Source organism: Penicillium canariense (genome assembly GCF_028826845.1).
Source record: "Penicillium canariense strain IBT 26290 chromosome Unknown utg000004l_segment0_segment0, whole genome shotgun sequence".
NCBI classification, from domain to species: Eukaryota; Fungi; Ascomycota; class Eurotiomycetes; order Eurotiales; family Aspergillaceae; genus Penicillium; species Penicillium canariense.
The window spans coordinates 4,828,632-4,849,449 of NW_026622731.1; the positions used below are offsets into that span (position 1 = coordinate 4,828,632).

The window sequence follows — 20,818 nt, forward strand, 5'->3', positions numbered from 1 at the left end:
TGAGGTATACTAAGTTGAGGGCTGCTGTAACATGACTGTATCCAATCCCGTAATATTGCACCTACTATCTTGAATATTCGATGATCAACGTCGACTGCTTTGGTACTAGATAAGCGGTAATTCGCGGTGGTCCTCAACTTGATGTAACCCAGCCAATGCAAGGTCTGCGCTAAGGCGATGGCAGTGAGGCCCAATAAAGCAAACCGGTCATCAGAGGATCTGATCGCATGAAAGCAACCCGTGAATGGAAAAATGCTGTCGGGCATGTATGATGGATGGCGTCACGAATTCATTTTCTGAGGGAATCGCAGAAGCGAGCTTTTTATAGCCCAATCCGCCAATTAAATTTCTCCGGCCGCAGTATCTCTGAGATGAAGCAGCAAACAAAATCTCAATCCGGGAATGCGTTAAGCCTGCATATAATATCATTTATTCTAGAATTTGTTTATAGCCAATTTTCCCCATAAGATCTTTGCCTCTAGAACATTGAAACATTATAAAAGATCTCACATCAACCGGTTCAAGCATCTTGTGAGCGACGATTATTTTTTCTAACTCGCTAGTGAAACTGTAGCCTTCGGCTCCAGGTCCATTATAATGCAAGCAGGACTAAGGAGTTCTTCACAAGTTTGCAATAATTATACTAAAGCATCATATCCTGGGCACCGCCTCACGAAAGTCATTCAAGGGCCCTCCAAAAGCCTCTGTCTTCCCAGGCTTTGCGAGTCAGACAACATTTCCTCCGTGCTGATTGTGAGACAAGAATCTCCCTGGGATACATACAGACGAGTTGCTACGTGCGATATTGCAGGAAATGTTATAATCGCTGTTCGGTACTCTCGGTCTGATCGCATGAAAGCAATCCGTGAATATCCCAAACGTGACGCAGAAAGATTAATTCACATCTTTGGAAGCGCTACAAACTTAAATGTCCTTTCTGTTCGGGAATGCTATATATACGGTGATTCAGTATATGCTTTGGCTGACAATGTTCCGCTGGCATTAGCCCACCTTGTCAACTGTAAAAACTTACCCAAGTGAAGTAGAGTTGGCATCAATTATGGCTCAGGCAAGTTATGTATAACATTGCAATTCACCTTCAGACTAACAAGATAGGTTCTCCACGGTATCTGCTTCTTGATTGAAAATGGATTAAGCCATCGCGTCTTCAGTTGCAAGTGCATAACCCTTGGCTTGGATGGTGTAATAAAAATAGGTTAGTTAGAAAAGTAATAATAAACAGTCAACTGATGATGAGATAGCCTGTCTGGAGGATTGCCTAGAAGCTCCATCCACCGAAGCCGAGACCGTATACATTGCGACTCTGCCATCTATAACAATGCAACTGATGCAGAAATATGAGAAGGAAGAGGGGGTTATCGGCATTGATGACCTCGATCGCTGGCCGGTGGATTCCGAAGCGTTTGCTTTTCTATCAGCCACTGTATCAACTAGGTCTATTGCCTCGTTGCAGAAGGTAAGTCATTTTGATAAAGGTAGTTTGAAGATATTAACTTTGATAGAACGTTTTGGTGTCAAATAGACATGAGCCTCGAAAACTTGTTGTCTTGGCGAGACTTGTTTTAATAGACACTCAAATTTTGTGCATACATGAATGATCATCTGCATTGCCTTATCGCCCTTTCAGATAAACCATGTTTCTGAGCACTATTTTCCTAACTTTATGTTTTGTTAATACGATACGCTTGTCTGACGTAAAATCTCTTTTTCACAAGCGCGTGTGATATTGAATCCACGATATTATATCTATGCCATATTTAACATCATTTTAGTTGTGGTATCAAGACCATATAGTTGCTTACAGTTTGCAGGTTTCAGTGGGTTGCTTCCGGAATGCTTGCTTGCAAATTCATTGCTGATTCCAGTTGACGTGAATTAATGCTTCTTCTACAGAATATGGTGAAGCGAGGAGATAAGCGGATATGTAGAATTGGAGAAGACATATATTTTGGCCCAGACTGTGGCGATTTAACGCCAATCAGCATACATAACGGTATTGCATTCTAAATGATGCGGGACTTCTTGCCACTTGAAGTCCGAAGTCTTGACTTTTCTGTCTTCACTGGGCACTTCCCACGCTTTAGTGTCATGATAGGGTCAATCGGATCTGCTTTAAAAATCACTAGGTTGGTGCCGTTTGGAGTATATAAAAATTTGTTATTCCTTGAACGGAACTTCTTGGTGCACTGGTCGATTCTTGTAGTGGTACTGTAGTCGTCGCTAGGAGAAAGACGGACTGATAAATCGTAGTTCACATGATTAGGCAAAGTGGCCGCTCTTACTTTGGTGCTAATAATTTTTATTTGATGGAAGGTGCAAACAAGATGCCGGTGGGTAAACAATGACGAAATGGTAAGTTACACATTGAGCAGTCAATTCAGTACTATTTCGTGCTCCCCACAAGAAACGCCTTTTGGCATTCACCAAGCCTCCTCGTCCTCCCACGAGTACCACAGTACAAGATACTGTATGACTTGTTTCCCATTCCTATAGACAGATCTCTCGGTCGTGGTTCTCATAGGATATTTTTCCGCCAAAGCAGGTAGTTTCTGTTCCGTCAGCCTCCCCTCCAAGAGCATGGAGACAATCTTTTGTCTTTACCTCGTCTATATCATGATATCGCCTTTCATTCCCCAAAAAGGGGTTGGAGCAACTAGCCGAAGTTATGCTAGCCACGTACGACGTTGCTTCGGAGTCTGCAACGACAAATGCGCGATCTTCGCTTGTTTCCGATAGTTCATACTGCGAGCTTGCTTCGGTATCGCTGTCATTAGACACACTTGTAGCGTATTCAGATGTTGATGTCTCGGATGATTCAAGGTTGTAAAGATTCCCCTCCGCGGGAGGTTGAAGCTCGCTAGACATGATAGATTGGAAACGGGGCTTCTTTTTCAGCTTCGCTCTAATACATGGCATACAGCTCCCCTTAATATAGTTTTGGAGGAAAGCAGCTCGCGGCCATCAAAGATCCAAATTGAATCTCGTGCATTCTACAATTACTTGGTACATTGACACTGCTATTGATGAGTGTAGACTGAAGGCATTTCTTCACCACCAGCCCCTTGATCACCACCGCCCCCTTGGTGGTCACCCCGTCTTGGTCACCACCCCGTCTTGGTCGCCACCGCTCTCTGCCTGGGGTCCAAGTGAGGCTTTTGGTCTCGCTTTTCTGAATGGTGTTCGTGTATATTGAGATTTGAAATCATTAATTCGACCAACTGAATACGATTATTGAGGCCAATTCATTCGAGGCTACCAGCACCAGTAGTTTTCTCATCATACAACAAATTGCTTCATGGGATTAATTTTATTCGATATCTGTCAACTGCGGCAATACGGGCTGTAATTGAATTGATTGGGCTGAACGAATTCTATGGTTAATTTTGATTCTTTTTCACTCTAAACGCGAATGGTGTCGCATGTGTACTGTAGACATCATCATCGTATCTGCCATGGAGTTCAACAGAATAACATCAGCTTCAGTACCCGTTGTGGGTGTGAAACCGTTGCCTTCTCTGCCATACGTGATCAGATTTTCGAAAATAATGCGTATTTTCCGACACGGGAGCTGGTCACATTCTATTGTAATTCAGGATCTATTGACGCCTGCGGTGAACCCACACTCCAACCTCATTCTTAGTACGGAGGTCATGAAGTAATCTGTTGCCTCAGAGATATGTCTCATCTGCGTCTACACACTGGTCCATAGATTGGCACGAAATGTAGCGCCGGCTGGTCGTGGCAATACTTAATTGATACCCCTCCCCATTTACTCTCCTTGTGTTTCGTGTTGAATTAGAGCCTCGGAAATAGACGGTGCTAACTAAGACTAGCCAATTCACCTCGGCACAGAACCAGTGGGAATTTGCATGCCTCTTTATGAAAAGGCCTTTCTGCTGCAAGTTCAACTGGCGGCTAGCCTCATGTATTTGATATATCGTCTTACCAGAGTCACAAGTTCATTAGCTTGATAGTCACTAGTGGTATCTCAGCACCCACTTTACATCCTGTGTATATATATCTGTGTAAACAAAGACCCATGATGATCTTCAAAGTATTTTCTTCAATTTTTCAGATCCAAGCACCATTTGTCGATTTCACAATGGAATCTCCACGTAAGCTAGACTACTCGAGCCGGCCGACGAAGCGAAAGCGTCAGTCGTCACAGAGAGAGCAAGACACCCAACCAGACCCTCAACGTGGTATGAACGAACCGACTTCTTTGATACGAAGCAAACAAAAGGTGAGACCATTCTTGCTTTTTAGCGGGACTTTATCTCATAACTTCCTCAGGCAACTGGAATCACCACGGGCTACTCTCTAACAGGGGAATTGAAACAAATCCTACGCAGCGCTCCTCAAAACGCTTCGATGGCCCTCAGAATGCTTGATCTCTATCTGTGTCTATGGGAATTCTATGTAATCGACTCCGCTCAGAAGATCCGTCTAGAAGATGAGCATCGCCTGCTGCAAGACTCTAACGGCTGGCTGCTGCGCCAGAAAGAACAATTGATTCACACCTGCAATTGCCAAGCTCTATTACTTTGGGATCGTCAACAGGTCTTTCAAAATATGCAGGAAGGTCTGGTCGCGATCATTCATGGAAGTGAACGAAGTCCCTGTCAGCCAGGTGACCTGCCATGAAACATAACCGACCATAGCGGCAGCTTTTCTACTTCCCTTGATATACAGACTATAAATTCATGCGTTAGTTAGATGGTACTTACTGTATGCTTCATACAATTTTCAACGTTTTTGATGGCCAGTCCACCACCGTCCCTCCCAGACGCTTCTGTCACCTGAAATCACACTTTCCATCAACCACTGACTCTACAGAAAGAATATGCCAATCGAAGCGAAGCCAGGCGAGGCTTTCTATCGATTCTAGGAAATCGACTGGAATAGCGGTTGCGAGCACAAAGAAGTTGGCCAAGTGTGTAATATAGTCCCTCTCAGTCAGTTCAGAGCTTCCAGAGTGAATTTACATCATTTTGTTTCTCTCGGATGCGATATCACCAAAACTTTATTTTCGGTTCTCTATTAACCCACGCAAAAGCAATACCCCCACGTGCCTCCTCTACACCTTGACCATTTGCAAAGTATGTGATTCCGCTATACATACCGTTGTCGATTGGTATTTGAATTTTGATCACAGTAGTATATATTCTTACTGGTGGGTCTATATCGAATTGTCGCTATTTAATAGCAAGAAAGTAACTGAAACGAAGACCTAGCTTCTCAATAAGTTTATTATCGTACAGAGAGTGTGTGTATGTGTGTGTCTGCGTGAAATCATTTACAGTACCACGGCCCCTCGCGAATTGATTCTCAAGCTCATCCACCAGGCTGAGAACTGATTTTTTTTGGTCTAATGGGAAAATCTATATCGCGTACGATATGCAGGAGATGACAACTATATATCCTATCATATACATGTAGAGTAATCCACTTCCTAAAGACGAATTTAAAGCCTCGTCAAGGCCTTCCGTGCCTTGATTGCCGTTTTAGACAGCCCTGGTGACACGCGGCTGCGAAGCCGCTGTGACACCTCGGTAAAGTCCAGCACACTCGACAGTCTTTTGAACATATCTTCAACTTCTCTCCTTGAGATACTTCTACTCAGCTTATACCATTGATGGATGGCCATGGAACTGGGGTCTACTATACCCTGAAAGGCATGATACGGAACCATGGTGGGCAACGGAACCAAACGTTGAAATCCAACGGTCGGTCTTTCAACATGTTCAATGTGCGTATTATATGCTCAAAATTAATACACAATGGATTAAAGCTCTGCCTTTTGTTTACAATTTTTGGCAGATTCTGTTTACTGCGCTATGGCACACTGCTTGTTGAAATAAAATTGGAGTTATGAATTTAGCCACAAGGGCTTTGCTTTTTGTACCCATAATCTGTACTCCAGTTCAATGTCTCCATAGTGGTTCCGCTATTAAAAGCATGTCACTGTCAGTTGGTAGCTGCAGATAAACACATAATTTTCACAGTAAAGAGCGACAACATCTCAATCTTACCAGCTAATCTAGCTTTGTGAGACTCTGAGCTGATAAAATGCATTGGTTGCTCGGAACCAGACTATGGGTCAATGCCAAGTATCTTCCCATCTTCCTGGTTTGGAAAAACATATTGATAGTGGAATTCCTAGAGCAAAGAAATCAGCTACATCTTTTAACTCCCATCGCAAGAACACCAAACACTCCAGTATCCGAGAACCCTCACGAAGAGAGACCACTGCTGAATCTGACGCTGAATCATCTCCGATAGTGGCAAGGTCCAGCGAGTTACGATGTACGCGCTGCCATGGTCGCCGTTCTCCGTCCTATCACTGCGACTATTTACGTGACCCAGTCGTCTTCCCTGCGGCTGGGATTTGTTCAAGACGTCGGACGGAATGTGCGGCTGCTAAGAAACAACTCCGGGCTGCTACAACTCTTCCTATGATTCCCGAATTGGCCGCAAATGAAGCACTGTAGCAGCTCACGGTTTCTTGCGTTGCACCATCGAAAGCTTACATTGCGTCTGTGCACAGCAGCAAGGGCTGGATTTGTAAATATGCAGCGTACTGCGAATATTAAGAGCCCAAGCATCATTTTTCTAAGGAATTTAGCTGTTCTCTGGAGGCGGAAGAAGTCCGAGAAGGAAATATCGAGCAGGGCGAGGTCATTGTTGCTAAATAACGTGTCAAATGAAATTCAGCGTGCGCTGGTCGTTTCCCGATTATTCAACGACGAGCAAGTGCACTCATGGCGACTTTGGGGCCCGTCTATGAGAGCCAAATTCGCTGGCTTATACCCTGGCTTCAGATCTAGTGTTGTTCCTATTGCCACCACGCGACCAGGAATGGTATGGCCCAAGATCCAAATCCAGAAGTCGCGGGCCGTGACCAAAGTGGAGTCGAACCGTTTTCCTCACTCTCTTACGCATGCTGGGGCTCGTACACACTATCCAACAGATGATTAGATTCAGAACGTCTGCCTATTAGGAAAGAGAAAGAGATTAAGAACAAAGACGACGCACTTGCCACGGCCATAGCGCCCAAGCGGTGATCGAGATACTAAGGTATCTCGTCCTTGACATTGAGCGATCCCTGGTAGTAATGAACGCGCGTTCTAACTTTCCCCGCCTCGGCTTGTCCTCGAAAGATACGGAAACTCAGGATCTGCTCTTCATTCAGCATGCTACTCATATCGCCATCGCTAAATACTTACATCGTATCCACCAAACCGAGGGGCGTCCTTATCTAACAGCCGTTGTCTCCAGCTCTTCCACCACTCGGGATACTCTAGAATGCGATCAGTCTTGTGTTCTAATATGAGTAAAAATGCACCCGGTCATAAGACAACAGCGGGCTTACCAAATGCGCTTTCGTGCTCCCACAAGACGTATAATTTTCGCACCATTGCTTCCCGCCGAATACTCGCATTCACTAGCATTTCAATCAAGGACAGAACCCGGAATAGTCTAATATCCTCCACCACAAATAACACCGTACCATACTGGTTAAGACGGGAGGGTCGGCTATAGGGGCCGAGGACTATCACCGGTTAGTGGATAGGACCGCTCGAAACGGTACGATAAAGTTCGGCAGTCAGGCCTGCCCGCGGACGAGCCAGCATGCGTATTATCTTCTTGGGGTACTTGTCTTCCCAGTCACAGATAGCCACATAGAATATGGGGAGCTGGAAGAACGCCCGAAGGCCGCCGTGGGGCATCCAGAGCTACAGATACTAGCCAGGGCTGATAGACTAGTCGGGCGGTGCCAGGATCTTAAGCAGAAGCAAGCCATTAGAAGCACTCAAAACGACTTCTCGCCGATCGCCTTTCCAAGGCCTCTGCGCGAGAAAGGAACTAATACAGGCCATAAGGCTAAATCCTGACCACAGTAGAATAGTCCCGACCAGTTACCAACGGCCAGGGCCTTGTCTCTTAGCCAAGTGGTATGCAATAGCACCAACTGTGGTTGCTATCAAGAGATAGTGTATGGATAAGGTTACTTGGGGGTAGCGTTATCGGATTGGTGCCTAGGTTACGAACGCCGTCAGAATGAGCGCGCCCACACCCTAGAACATTAGCTTAAACCACCGTAGCTTTTCGCGGATGACAACTCACAGTTATTAGAAGGATATACCGTGGAGTGGTCAGGAGGGATAACCTGTCAGTTAAGACTATGAGCGACCCATGGATAATTGAGTGCATCAGAAAAAGACGGCCGGTCCATCGATGGGCCCACGCAAGGGCCTGGCGATCTACGAGTAGCAAAGTTACGGGGAGCCCAAAGTTAAATCCAGTGCACAATGGTATCATATGAAATACCGCGAGGCTACCGGCTCTTCGTTGTGTAGTTGCCAAAGAATCCGCTCTTCGTTGTGTAGTTGCCAAAGAATCCGCTCCTAACGTTAAGACGAGTATATTGGCGGCGGATAGAATGGACACTGCAAGGGCCTAGCGACACGTCGTTATATCCAGCCAGCTGAACACGCGCGGTACAGAGATCAAAACGAAATGCTTCCAATGATGAGGTATGTGGATGTGGATCGAACACCAGAGATTTAGACTGTATTGGTTTTGCACCCACAGCCAGGCATGTCTTGCGGTGGCAAACAATAGCCAGGCAGAGATCACTATCGCACAGCACACTGCATACAGCTCAGACTTTGAGAAATGGGAAAGCCAACTATGCACTTCTGATGTATTCACAGGCATTATGAAGGGTATTAGTATGTCTAGAAGGGTAGTCAAGTGCATCTATGCTGGAAGGATCCTTGTTGTGGTCCGATATTGCTGTCATGCCGTTAAAACCACGCGCATACTTATTGCATTGATAACGTAAATATTATTTGTACATGCACCGTGGTCTTTCAGCTTCCTTATATCATAATCGACTCGCTCAGCTAGCGCGTCCACCATTCGGCATTATGCTTGAACTGTATTGGTCTACCTCACAAACTTTGTTCCATGACTCAAGTGAATTCCGCGGCCATCCGCAAGGATTTTTGAAATCTCCACAACTTAATCACCATCAAGTTTTGGTACCAGTCGGGTGATCCATATAGCCAGCTTGTTTTCTCAAGTCTCGATTCTGTGCTTCAAGCACCTCAATATACTCCCGCATACCTTGAATCTGCTGCTGCATCTGCTGCTGCAAGCGAATAGCATGCCCCCCAGTATCCTGTAGACGATTTCTCAAGATGTCATTTTCAGATTGAAGGTGGGAGACCTCCAACTGAACTTCAACAAGGATTGAAAAGAAGTTCGATTTAGTTGGTGGCGGAACTTCGGACATTCAACTTTTAGTTATCACTCGCTCGGGCTATGAGAAGATTGACTCACTTTGGTGATAATCTTGTCTCCGTGTCGAGGAATGGTAAGGCCTTTGGTTTTTTCTTTGGTCCATTGTGCTTCAGAGACTATCGTAGGAGCCTAGATCCGAACGACTTTGGGTTTGACAGAGCTGGATGAGCTGATATGAATGGCGAGGCGAGCTCAAAGCAGCAGAATTCGATGATTAAGTAGTGTGATTTCTGAAGGGCACCAGTTGGCCATTTAAACCTCGATTCGGTCAATCCATGTGGATCCGCCGAGCACCGTGCGGTGTTTGTGCCAGAATGTGCTCTCCCAGGATCAGTAGTCGAAGCTCCTGGGGCCGTTCACCATCGTTCCCAGGACCCTTCGTAGTAGTCCCTAGGGACAAGCGGGCCCTGGGAGTGACGTTAGTTGCTCCTAGGACCGCAGCGTGGGCTCCTCGGAATGTTGCCACTAGCCCCTAGGAGACGCGTTGTGGCTCCTAGGTCACTTTTGTACCCAGGAGACATAAGTTCTCCATAGATCTTCCCCATGCCTTTTCGCTGCTGGGAGGCAGCTCCTTAGCCCCAGGAGCATGATGCCGCTACATTCTTAAAGAGGCCGCGCAAAGAGTTTTCTACTCTTGCAGCCTATTCTATGGGAAGTTCCGCCTTCTGATTTGCTATGCCCGACTTCTCGTTAGATCCTGGTATATCATTCCTCCTTGCAAACTTTTGGTTCAACATCGTCTGGGGGCTCCTGCGTTTACGAGTTGATACTGTTGGATTCGTTACTATGGATTCCTTACTGGGGATTTGCTACTGATGCTTATGCCTCTGATTCGCCTTGTTTACCTATTTACATCTCTCATCATCTAGTCCTCTCCCATCGTCCAATTCTCCAACCATTGACTGAAATCTAGCTCCTGCATCACGATCAGATTGAGGATACCGCATACCAAAGGGGCATCATGTATATACCGGACTCGTAGACTGTAGTGCTTTTTGTTTCATCAGAGGCTCTCCAGTTAGACCAGGTGAAGCTTGAATCCTCCACATAGGGTTGTATTCGAAGGCTGGCCTAAGGTAACGGCAGCTCGGGGTATTATTCGGAGTGGTCTGTGCCGATGTCTCTTGATGGATTCCGAGGGCGAATTGAAGCACCATGCTAAGGCTTTGGGTTTGGGTAAAACGATCAGCAGCCATCTGAGATGCGAAGATGTGAAAGATGTTGCGGATATGGTATACAGGAGATCAGTAGCTAGATACTTATACAGCACGGCCAGTACGTTAATCGTAACCTTCCTTTGTGCTTGATGCTGGTATCTACGTCATGTCGCGAATCTCACCCTAGCATGTATTCTGTTCTTGGCAGTTCCTGGGCTTCTTGATAACTGGCACCCTACTCCTGGGAGCTAAGCTTGGTGACATAGCATGGTTACATCAATGCGAAGGTCATATCGCGAAGTGAAAGTGAATATAATCCGAATTTGCCAGTATGATTAATGTCGCCCGTTTCGCTTCGCATTCGGAATGGACTTGCTTATTATTATGGATTTAATTTCCATCACCTGTGTGCTCCTTGCGAGTCTCATTCGGGCTGTCTAATCCTATCACTCTTTCTCGCAGTACAGGTTGTATCGAATGGCCGACCTAGTCTCCTCCGCATCTCTGTGTTTCGCACTAGCTATTCTTGTATCACTGAGGTGGAGTAATGCTGGTGTGCTTTGGACACCAGTCTTATCTGATATAACGGCAGTATTTCTATCTGTATAAATAGTAAGTCGAGAAACAAAATCTCTCTCAGAGGTTCAAGCCGCTTAGTGTTTGTGGAACCTAACTCATTTTCAACAGTATCTTCGCATCGTTTTCCTTCAGCGCCGTCTCGCCGGTGTACCGCGGCAGTTTGTTACTCTCTACGCTCTGCTCGCTGTGTGCTCCGGCTTGGCCAAAATTACCGCCGCAGTCATCGGCACCTTTCTTGCCCCCCAGCTTCATTTAGTAGTGCTTTTTCTTCTTTGCACAGACTATATTGGTGCAGCAAGTTGGTTTTGGTGGCAGAACAAGCAAATTGCACCGGATTTAGGGATACGGGCTCATGTTTAGTCTATCTCGTACTACGTTTCTGTCATGGCCATGGTGTGGCTCGTGATTGCGAGTTTGGCTGCGTTTTCGGGCACCTGGCTCCTTTTACAAGAGGTATGTCTTCGGGCCACCTACGCAAGCCCACATGCTAATGTGCTTACAAACGCAGCCCCAGGTCTTGATACTCGTTCTTAGCATGACGTTGTAGAGTATCATTGGAGACGTTGCCGCAGGTGACAGCGTGATGGGTTGGCATGGATAGCTTATTCCAAGAGCAATACCGAGGCAACAAATAGCGGAAAGAGACAATAAATCAATGCACTGTATTTTGCTATAGGTGTAACTCACTCTGTTCAAGGCCAGAAGTTGCTGTGTCGCTGTAGTGATGCCACCGGCACCTCATTCCCAGAGGCTTTCGACTTGATCGAACTTCATGCCCTATCCTTGCTTCACGGAAGTTCTTCAAGTGCTTCTGGCGGGTTAGCTATACGGCTCACCGGGCGACTGTTCCACTCTGAGAGGATGTCAAGAAGTCTGCGCCGAGAGCTGTCCAGCGATTGGTCGAATGCGTACAGCCGGGCGAGCTGGTCATCTTGCTGTAGCCTCAGGCGGTGGCCTTCCTGACAGAGCTGAGTATTACTGCTTCGTAGCTCTTGATTCGCGGTTTCGAGTCGCTGAACATCGACGCGCTTGGCCTGACACGACTCCCAGATGCGTCCGTAAATGCTCAACAGACGTGCGCCTTGGGCGGCCAGCTTGGGGTCATCCCGCTCCAGCCGTTGTAGAACTTCTAAGGCGGGCTGGAATGGGTCTTCGATCGGATCGCAATTTTCGCTCGAGGGAGGCTGCGAGGGAGGCTGGGGGTGAGCGAGTGCGCCATTTCAGTCACGTGGTGCCTTACCGGTGGAGTGGCTTCGTCGAAAGCGCGCGTCGCGTCATCCCCGATCACTGGTGCAGTGGACGTCGCTCCAAGCTCTTTTGACTGCTCCGCGAGGGCGGGGTCGATTGGGATATCCATAGTGGCTATTGAATTCTGCCATGGCTCTGATGCTGTCTTTTTATAGTCATGTTCTGGGGCTATAAGAGTGGCAACTGACTGGCGGTGCGCTCGTTGTCCAACGGACTCGGTGAAAGACCTCAATTTTGTCTGGCATATTTGGCAAGATATTGTGCCAAGGCGATCAAGTGCAATCAGAAAACAGATGATCGGTGATGAAGTGAATACCGCGCCAGAGAGAAGGGCAGCAGTAGCGGAGCCTGGACTATATGCTTGTCCACTAAATCCAGTTGCTGTTCTGCTTTTGCACCAGTCTTCGTGGCAGACAGTCCAGTCTCGATGAAAGGCTTTTTCCTCATGCTACGTGTTTCAGTCATGCACAAACTCTGGTCATTACAGTATTATCACCTACATACGTACACTTTCCGGTAATGTACAGTAGCACTGCTCCCCTTTCTCGAGAGTTACCAACATCTTTACTGAAGATAAGATCACTCGATTTGAGAAAGACATTGGTTCAGAGCGAGGCTACTCTACGGCATTCCAAACTACGATAACACGTACACTCTATCTTTCCTGTTCTGCAGCATGTGCTTTTCCACGCGAGGCGAGATGCCTGGCCGTCGGCGTGCTACAGTCTACGAAAGGCTACCGCGGAAATGGGACTGGATTTATGAGGCACTCGACGCAATTTTATTCGTACTGGGGAATGGGTCCATTCTATGTGGCGAGTGAGTGAGTCACAGATAGCGTTTGATATCACCACATAATTGACAGTCCTTGTCCCTCGCTTTGCTGACGATGGGGCATGCGGCGCAGCCGTCGCATCCACCTCAATCGCACATGCTCGCGCTGAACTGCTACGCTCTCATGCTCGTACTGATCGAAGGTTTCTCTTTCACATGGATGCGCCCACTTTGAAGACGTTTGGGAAGAATGTCCTGAGCGAGTTCGTGGACGATTGATTTTACCAGCGCTAGGTGGTCGGGTTGCCCAGTGTTCTGGCTTTGATTTTTCCTGACGGCTCCCTGTGTGGGATGTAGCCCTAGTTTCCCACAATGATTGGCTCCTGTTGGCCTGATCTAGCAAAGGTAGCGTGTCCGCTTCGTTCCGCACGCTTTGACGTGTGCGTCGGTGGGAGGATTGGGCCATTTTCAGAAATACAGTATGACTGGAGGGATCGTGGTTTTCTCGGGTAACAGTGCTTATTTGTATACGACGCTATGGAAAGAAGTCGATATATTTATTTCCTCGGTCTTTACAAGACAAGCGTCAAATACTGTGGGCCTTTGTTGTGGCAGGGACATCCGATTTCCATGCCTTGTACTCTAAATACAATTCCTTTTGTTTCGGGGAAGCAAAGCCTAAAGGCCATCCGATATTTGGCCTATTGCCGATACGGCAAAAGATCAGATTCAGTTCTCCCAGTAATTCTCCCCGATCCTTTGTCGAGCTGCATTCTATGCCTATCTTCTCCAACCGACCAACCAATTAATGATGCCGATTGAATTCTGATTCGGCACCACTCTAAAGGCGTAACTAGGAAAATCTTCAAGTGGGTCTTGCCAAGACCTGTAGATAATCCAAGAAAACAAATTGGGCTGTGTGAAAGGAAATCAATAAGTCGTACCAGCGAAGCAGGACGTACCTCTAAGTTGGTTTCTTACCCCGTGAGGATCAGACGGAGTTCTCTGGTTTCGTGAAAAGGAGGACGCTCGGAGGTGTCAGTCCTTAACGTCTTTCAACGATCGACTGCAACGAGTTTCACGATGAACGCTCTCAAATGCTTCCTTCTGCACTCCTCTCAACGACTGCCTGAAAATGGTTTAGTTAACTATTCCCGGTCCATTTATTCAACGGACTTATACATTATACCTTGAAAATATTAAATTGATCGTTTCAACGACTCTAAAATGATTTTTTCCAACGATTGCTTTAAACAGCACCCTGAAATAAATGCTTCAATGATTTTCTAGAATTAATCCGCTTCAAGGACTTTCACCATGACTGCCCTCAACTGCTTCCTTTTGGCACTCCTCCTGAGATTGGTTTGGTTAACTATTTCCGATCAATTTTTTCAACGGGCTTATAGATTGTTTCCTCAAAATATAGAATTAATCGTTTCAACGAATTAAATCATTTAACGATTGCTTTAAACAGTTTCCCTGAAATACTTCAACGATTTTATGGAGTTAATGGGTTGGGTAATTCTTTTACCAAACCTCCGGCAACTCTCAACACCTTCAACGATCCTACCGTTTATTTCTATGATTATTGGACTGATATTCTTCAACGACTCCCTTCAACGATTAGCTTCACCAACTCATTGAATCGACTCTGCTGACAATTCTCTCGGTAGGTCATTTCACCCACTCTTTTCAACGGTATTTCTAAATTTGAATCCGCCGTCAGCTCCTTGATTACTCGTTCAACTGCTTTATTAAACGAAATCTGCCAACAAAGGCCTCCGTTGGTTCCTTTAATGAAGCTCAAGCTTCTGTCTTTAAACGAGCCATCACCGATACCCCACCCCGGTTAGTTCCACCGATGGAATTTCGCTATTCCTTTAATAAATTCTAAACTCAATACTTCAACGGCTTCGTCCAATCAAGCCCTTCAACGTCTACCTAGAATTCGTTCAGTCAACGGCCTTCAAAATTTAATATTCTCAATACGGATCTAGAATGTTTTCTTTCAAGCGACCGCCTTAATTGATTTACCAACGATACTCTCCATCGGCTTCTAGACTTTGAATATTATTGCCAACGGCTCCTCGGAATTAACTTCAACGACTCCCCGAAATTATTCATTTCCCACTTACCCCCTCAAAAATCCCTTGACCGATTATTATCTTGTTCCTCAACGAATTTTCGCAGATTGTGCCCCGAGGTGACTTCCAGGGATGGCCTTCAATAATGGCAGGGTCCAGGACAGTCCTAGAGCTTCACTACCATCCCCAATCCTACTTTCTATGCAAATTGTTCCTCAGAAGGCTTTCCATTGCCGCTCGTATTTCCTAGAGTCATGGCCAAAAACAGCAACGAGAAGCGTGCTCAGCTGAAACAGCAATGTCGAGAAGCTATGTCAGCCCACATTTGTAAGTGCTTGCCGTGCATGCCGTGCGCACCCTGCTCGCCTTATCAGACTCGTGCTACGAATAAATGCTGAACAGCGTAGATGATCGCCTTGGCCTCGTCGTAGAGCCCAGCAAGGTCCGACTCCAGCCACCCGTCGAGGACAGGTATGTATGGTCGGTCACGGCATCCCATGCTTCTCTCTTGAAGACATGCCTGAGCAGCGGAGGCGTAGGCTTTTTTCAGGCCATTTGTAGGAACTTGGCCGGTCGCTCGAGGCCGTCAGTCCGGAATCTCTTCAGAACGGACTGTCGCAGGCAGTGGAAACTCCAGGAAATGTACGTGTTTTTGCTTTTCTACGAGTAGATGCGTAATTCGCTGAACGGATGGAAGGATACCTCGGAGTCAGCCAGCAAAGAGGAGGGTTCGTTCACAGCGAAGATCCGCGAACTGGAAGCAGCCAATTGCTATCTTCGCCGCGAGTTAGATTAGACGAGCACGCGCCTCGAATCAGCTCTGGACGAGGGTCGTACGCTACGAACCAAAAGCTGCATGCTTGAACGCGAGGTAGAGACTAGCATGTCAACGGTGCAGCGGCAAGGGGAGGAACTGGCACGCTTGAGAGGGGGGTTGGTCAGGTGATGCAGGTACTGGGGAGCTTGTATCGACAGAATGACGTTGTGCCTCGGGAGACGAGCGCGGCGGCAGAGCCTTAAAAAGGAAGGCTGCGGTTCAACCCGTCATCTGGTTGCGTGATTCGTGCTCGCGACACGCCGAGGTGGCGGCTGGTGGGTTGGGAGGCCGCCATCTATTGTCAATATACGGGACGCGACAACTAACTGTGTTGCTGTACCCCTCGCACTTTTATGGGTTTCGTCTCGATTTGGCGTAACCACGTTATATCTAAGCTCAATAAGTTCAAAAAGCCGGAATGGATACTATTTACTTCATTAGAGAATGGAAATTGTTGTAGCCAAAAACATTCAATATTGATTCACATCGTGTATCTCGAAAATATATATACCTAACTCAATCTGGTCTACAGAAATTACTTATCATCTCGACGACATCTACCAATATGCGGAACCATTGATAACTTCTCACAAATTCCCTTAGACCTGTCTGCTGATAAAAACAGTTTTTAATCCTCGCAAACGATGTACAAAGCTGCAGAATAACGCTATTCCGGGCACAATACCCAGTAGTCCCCGTCGTAGCGGGAGCGATCAGGCCGTGCTGTGACCCACCGCCCTACACCGCCACGTATCAGCCACAAACACTAGACCGCGTCATGGCTAGCTTCGGAGCGCGACACCGAGACCAGCAGACGCGTCGATATCGATAACTACACTTGCGCGCTTCCCTTCTAGGATCGATCGGAGAAAGAGTCAACCCTGTGATATACGGTCTTGTTTACGACGCCCACGATCATGACTAATTCCCCTTCGTCCCGAGATCGTCGCAAGAAACCGGACTGTTCGGTCAGTTGCGAACAGGATGCGATGCGGGCAACACTGACCTGTGATAGCTCCTCGAGCGGAAGACTTCTCAGCTGACTTGGCAGGCTCTCAACTTCCGCGCTCCATCGAAAAGGTGGTGGGTTCTTTTTCATCAGCCTTTCAACGATCTCGGCCAGACTTAGGAGCTTAAGGGTGGCCGCGTCCATCTCAGCTGCCGTGATCTCGTAACTGTTTCTATCCCGGCTGTACAAACGTCAACACGAGCTCCTATCTCCCCGTCCCGCGCGGATGAGCTCGCGCATCTCACTTACCGATCTTGATGCTTCCAGATTGCGTGAGCTGGATAGCGTCCGCGCTCAAGGTCGCGAGAACCCTTCCCTGCCGCCGTAGATATTCAATCCCTTCCAGTACCTATTCCGAGTCAGCCATGGATCCAAATTTGCCATTCGAGCCTCAGCCCCACAGGATCTCGCCACCTACTTGTCGAACGATCGCAGTAATCTCGCTCTCGGAGATGAGACACTTTGAGGCCAGAATCTGGCTGATGGACAGTTCCAACCGGCTCCCACGTCCTCCATGGATCTTAAATCACCTGCGATTCCAGCGGCCGTGCTTGAGTTTCGCGTTGCACCGTTGTCGACGCAGCCTGGTCGTGATCCGCCGGTACGACACAGGACTGGGGGTCGGACAATGGCAAAGGCGGCTTGACCGACTCGCTCACTCGGTACAATTTAGGGGTCTCATCGATCCACCCTGTGCTCGGAGAGTCAGCGTCTCCCATTGCTGATCGAGCCATACTGTGCACGAAAGGCATTCGAGCCTCCCCCAGCGAGGCAAATAGCGACTAGTGAAGCGCTCTGCAGAAGCATAGACAAAGACACAGATGTGGTTTCTGCGGCTTGCCTTCAGACATCCGGTATCTTGATAGGAATCTGTCCTGAAGACTTTCCGCCCCTGCTTCTCCTTTCAAGAATTCTCATGGCTACTAACACTCATCTAGGGTGCGTTGTTGCTAGTCTACTTCAGGTAGTGACGACTGAGATTTATGCTATGCACGGATCGGCAGCTGCTCCGGATTCAAAATTAAAATGTGGAAGGTCATCCGTACACCCAGATGACGAATCCGGTTGCTAGACCTGGCCAGATAATTTAATGATTAGTAGCTACCGGGCCACAACGTTCAGACTTATAGCGAATCGCCTTGGCCAGACAGCAAGAAGGGGTCGTCTCTAAGAGGCCAACTAGATTGATGTTGTAGTGCTCAACAGAAACCGGCGTTTTTTACTGTTCCTGGGACGTTCGATTAACTAAATGAGAATAAGGTTCGTACAATTTTTTGCGAACCAGACGCTGTTGCCCATCATCGGTCAAAATTCATCAACCCGCGCAGTACTCACCCGCCTATTTGCTGTTCGTTGCATGGCTAAAACAGACATTAGTCGGGTGGCTCCCGTCCGGGTGAGAATAGGGTGAGCGCCGCTTTAGCGTCGCACGCCTCCGGTGATTAGGGTGAGTGCGCAATAGACAGGGTGAGAATCACCCTCCATCGGGCGAGAGTTGCGCTCTGACTCCCTCAGCTGAAGTGAAGTGTACATCATTGGATGATCCACCACAACTTGAAACTCCCGAGCATATGAACGGTTTGTGGCCTAAACACTGGCATACACGTCTTCAGCTAACTGGTAATCTCAGACAAAAACCCGAAATGTGGTCTAAAGTGGCCCAACAAATGGGAGTGCCGTGGAGAGCAGCCGAGGCAATGCATTGGCATTTGAGAGACCACGACATCGCCAGTCAATGTCTCGATTCGCCTTCAAGGGAAAATAATTCACATGCAAGTCTTGGACAAAATTATATTCCACATGCTCATCGGCTTCCCGGGCTACGGATGCCAGTGGAAAAAAACAGAACTCAGTTGCCCTCTTTCCAAGAAATGTTCTCTGATATACCTGTTAAGCGTCCTGCTACAGCGCAGGAGAATAACTTCGCGACTTGAATAGGGCATGAGGTTTAGGAAAAGAAGCTATATCTGATTTATTCCATTGGAGAATGAAAATGAAAATCCCGAGCAACTGATTTCCGACACGGAGTTACTGCAACAGCAAGGATGGGGGCTAGATGTCGAGAGAATGGGTATTTTCAATACATTACACTCTAATAGCTACTTCAAGACAGTGGTAAGCTCGGGTTAAATTAAAAAGTGTAATACACTGGGATGACTATGTAACAAATAGTGTAGTCTTTACGAATTTCGTGGCCTCCGTAAGCTCGACCAAGAAGCATCATCCTACGATGACTGTGGTAATTACTTCCCCATCATCTTCGAGATTAAAGCTCGGTCCGCTATAAGCTAAAAACTCAAAGACTATTGGCACTGTGGAGGATCACTGGACAACGCATCGTCCTCGATGCCTCACCAATAAGTTTGTAGCCGTGGGGGGAGGATGCTGGATTTTTATCGTTTGCAGGCAATGGCAGGGACATTGAGCGCCTGTTTCTGCGCTAAGCTGCTGGCAAGGATTCTGAAGTAAGTTCTAGAGCTTTCGGCTCTCCAGTTTCACAGATGTGGCCCTACGATACGCTGTTCTTGAGTGTATGACAAGCCTACGAGTTAGCTGCTGCTCAGCATGGCGGATATAGGTCCTTGTTTCAATATTTGATCTGATGCATGCCTCGCGGAGAAAATGTGAGGATCCAGATATACACGTTCAACTGAGGCTCTTGGCTTCATCGCAGCACTATAAGATCAAAACTCTCCATTCTAAAAACAAAGACCTTTCTCGTAAAACAGATCCTGCCAATTGAGTCTTATATTACTAAACCATCTCCCTTTTCTCAGTCGATCACGAGGTACGAATTTCTCAAGAATATACAAGCAAGCTAAAAAGGCAATGTCGGATTGCTAATTGCCGTTTCTATTAACTTTCCGACTTCGAGCAGGCATACAATTGTCTACCTATTAAGTCAGCTAGGATATCCTTTTCATTGTGACCAAGACAGCCAAACTGTACCTCTTCATAGCGCCCTCGGCTAGATCTAACAGGCCCTCCGCCCGGAGACGCGATCTTGATACAGCCTGTCCATCCATTCTTAGATAGGTCTCCCCCGAAATGGGTGATCTTTTAGCATAGCAAATTCGATTTTTGTCGTCGTAGGATTCAGCCATGTGTGGCAGGAGATAGAACAAATGCTCCAGTATATTGTATGTCTGCTTTTGAACAACAAGGAGCTTGGGGTTGCTGGCTTCTTTTTGATGTTCTGGATTCCACATGATCATGCCCTTCAAGTCGAGTGCAGTAACTGAAAAGGTATCGCTGACCTCTTCTGGGTCAAAAAGTGTTGATATCTGGCCGGTTGGCTCGTTCCGATCGCTGTTCCAGACGCGCTCATTGAAGAGCCAGGCATCACGTTCGGAAACGGTATGAGCAAAGACAAATTTGATCAACCATATCCAGTGACCGGTCTTGCGGTCCTCATGTTTCCAGAAATAGAAGAATCCCTTCTGTAGAGGCACAGCCTTTAATAACAATATACCCCTTTCTTCTAGAAGTTCACGAAGCGCGGCAAGATGGAGGCCTTTGTCCAATGGATCCCTCGCGCCGCCCGGGACCTCCAAAACAAGAGGTCGTGATGTGTTCTTGACAGCACGCTTTTGCATCAAGACCCTCCCTGATTTGCAACTCAAGAGGAAAACTTCGACAGATGTACCTCGGACGTGAAAGCCTTGTTGTTGAAGTATTTCGAGTAAAAGGCTCGCATGATCATCAATATTACAAAAAGGTATTTCGTAAACGGTATCGGGTTCGAACTCAAATTCCACGTTCTGCAAACACGAGGATGAAATCGAAGTCACTCCACTAGAGCATTTGGAGTGGCTTCCCG

The 20,818-nt window shown here is 47.1% G+C and overlaps 7 protein-coding genes across 7 annotated transcripts; 3 read left to right on the top strand and 4 right to left on the bottom strand.

Annotated features, from left to right (window-relative positions):
• Positions 1-1,060: 1,060 nt before the first annotated feature.
• N7482_007986 (uncharacterized protein) lies at positions 1,061-1,619 on the top strand (the record flags this gene model as incomplete). Its single annotated transcript, XM_056690110.1, has 4 exons — positions 1,061-1,078; positions 1,117-1,203; positions 1,259-1,477; positions 1,524-1,619. 4 exons carry the CDS (start codon positions 1,061-1,063, stop codon positions 1,617-1,619), a joined length of 420 nt encoding a protein of 139 aa, XP_056542539.1.
• Positions 1,620-7,093: 5,474 nt separating this feature from the next.
• N7482_007987 (uncharacterized protein) lies at positions 7,094-7,751 on the bottom strand (the record flags this gene model as incomplete). Its single annotated transcript, XM_056690111.1, has 4 exons — positions 7,094-7,198; positions 7,248-7,321; positions 7,394-7,573; positions 7,613-7,751. 4 exons carry the CDS (start codon positions 7,749-7,751, stop codon positions 7,094-7,096), a joined length of 498 nt encoding a protein of 165 aa, XP_056542540.1.
• Positions 7,752-11,854: 4,103 nt separating this feature from the next.
• On the bottom strand, positions 11,855-12,423 carry N7482_007988 (uncharacterized protein; the record flags this gene model as incomplete). The annotated part of the gene is made up of 2 exons (XM_056690112.1): positions 11,855-12,250; positions 12,307-12,423. 2 exons carry the CDS (start codon positions 12,421-12,423, stop codon positions 11,855-11,857), a joined length of 513 nt encoding a protein of 170 aa, XP_056542541.1.
• Positions 12,424-15,426: 3,003 nt separating this feature from the next.
• N7482_007989 (uncharacterized protein) lies at positions 15,427-16,118 on the top strand (the record flags this gene model as incomplete). The annotated part of the gene is given in 5 exon segments (XM_056690113.1): positions 15,427-15,485; positions 15,575-15,707; positions 15,734-15,814; positions 15,843-15,958; positions 15,974-16,118. 5 exon segments carry the CDS (start codon positions 15,427-15,429, stop codon positions 16,116-16,118), a joined length of 534 nt encoding a protein of 177 aa, XP_056542542.1.
• A 724-nt stretch (positions 16,119-16,842) lies between these two features.
• Positions 16,843-17,717, bottom strand: N7482_007990 (uncharacterized protein; the record flags this gene model as incomplete). Its single annotated transcript, XM_056690114.1, has 4 exons — positions 16,843-17,179; positions 17,244-17,347; positions 17,417-17,473; positions 17,529-17,717. The coding sequence occupies 4 exons, from the start codon at positions 17,715-17,717 to the stop codon at positions 16,843-16,845; spliced, it is 687 nt and encodes a 228-aa protein (XP_056542543.1).
• Positions 17,718-18,984: 1,267 nt separating this feature from the next.
• On the top strand, positions 18,985-19,290 carry N7482_007991 (uncharacterized protein; the record flags this gene model as incomplete). The annotated part of the gene is made up of 2 exons (XM_056690115.1): positions 18,985-19,113; positions 19,171-19,290. Coding segments are annotated over 2 exons (249 nt in total), but the record flags the coding sequence as incomplete, so codon positions are not given.
• Positions 19,291-19,904: 614 nt separating this feature from the next.
• On the bottom strand, positions 19,905-20,594 carry N7482_007992 (uncharacterized protein; the record flags this gene model as incomplete). The annotated part of the gene is made up of 1 exon (XM_056690116.1): positions 19,905-20,594. The coding sequence occupies one exon, from the start codon at positions 20,592-20,594 to the stop codon at positions 19,905-19,907; it is 690 nt and encodes a 229-aa protein (XP_056542545.1).
• Positions 20,595-20,818: the final 224 nt, after the last annotated feature.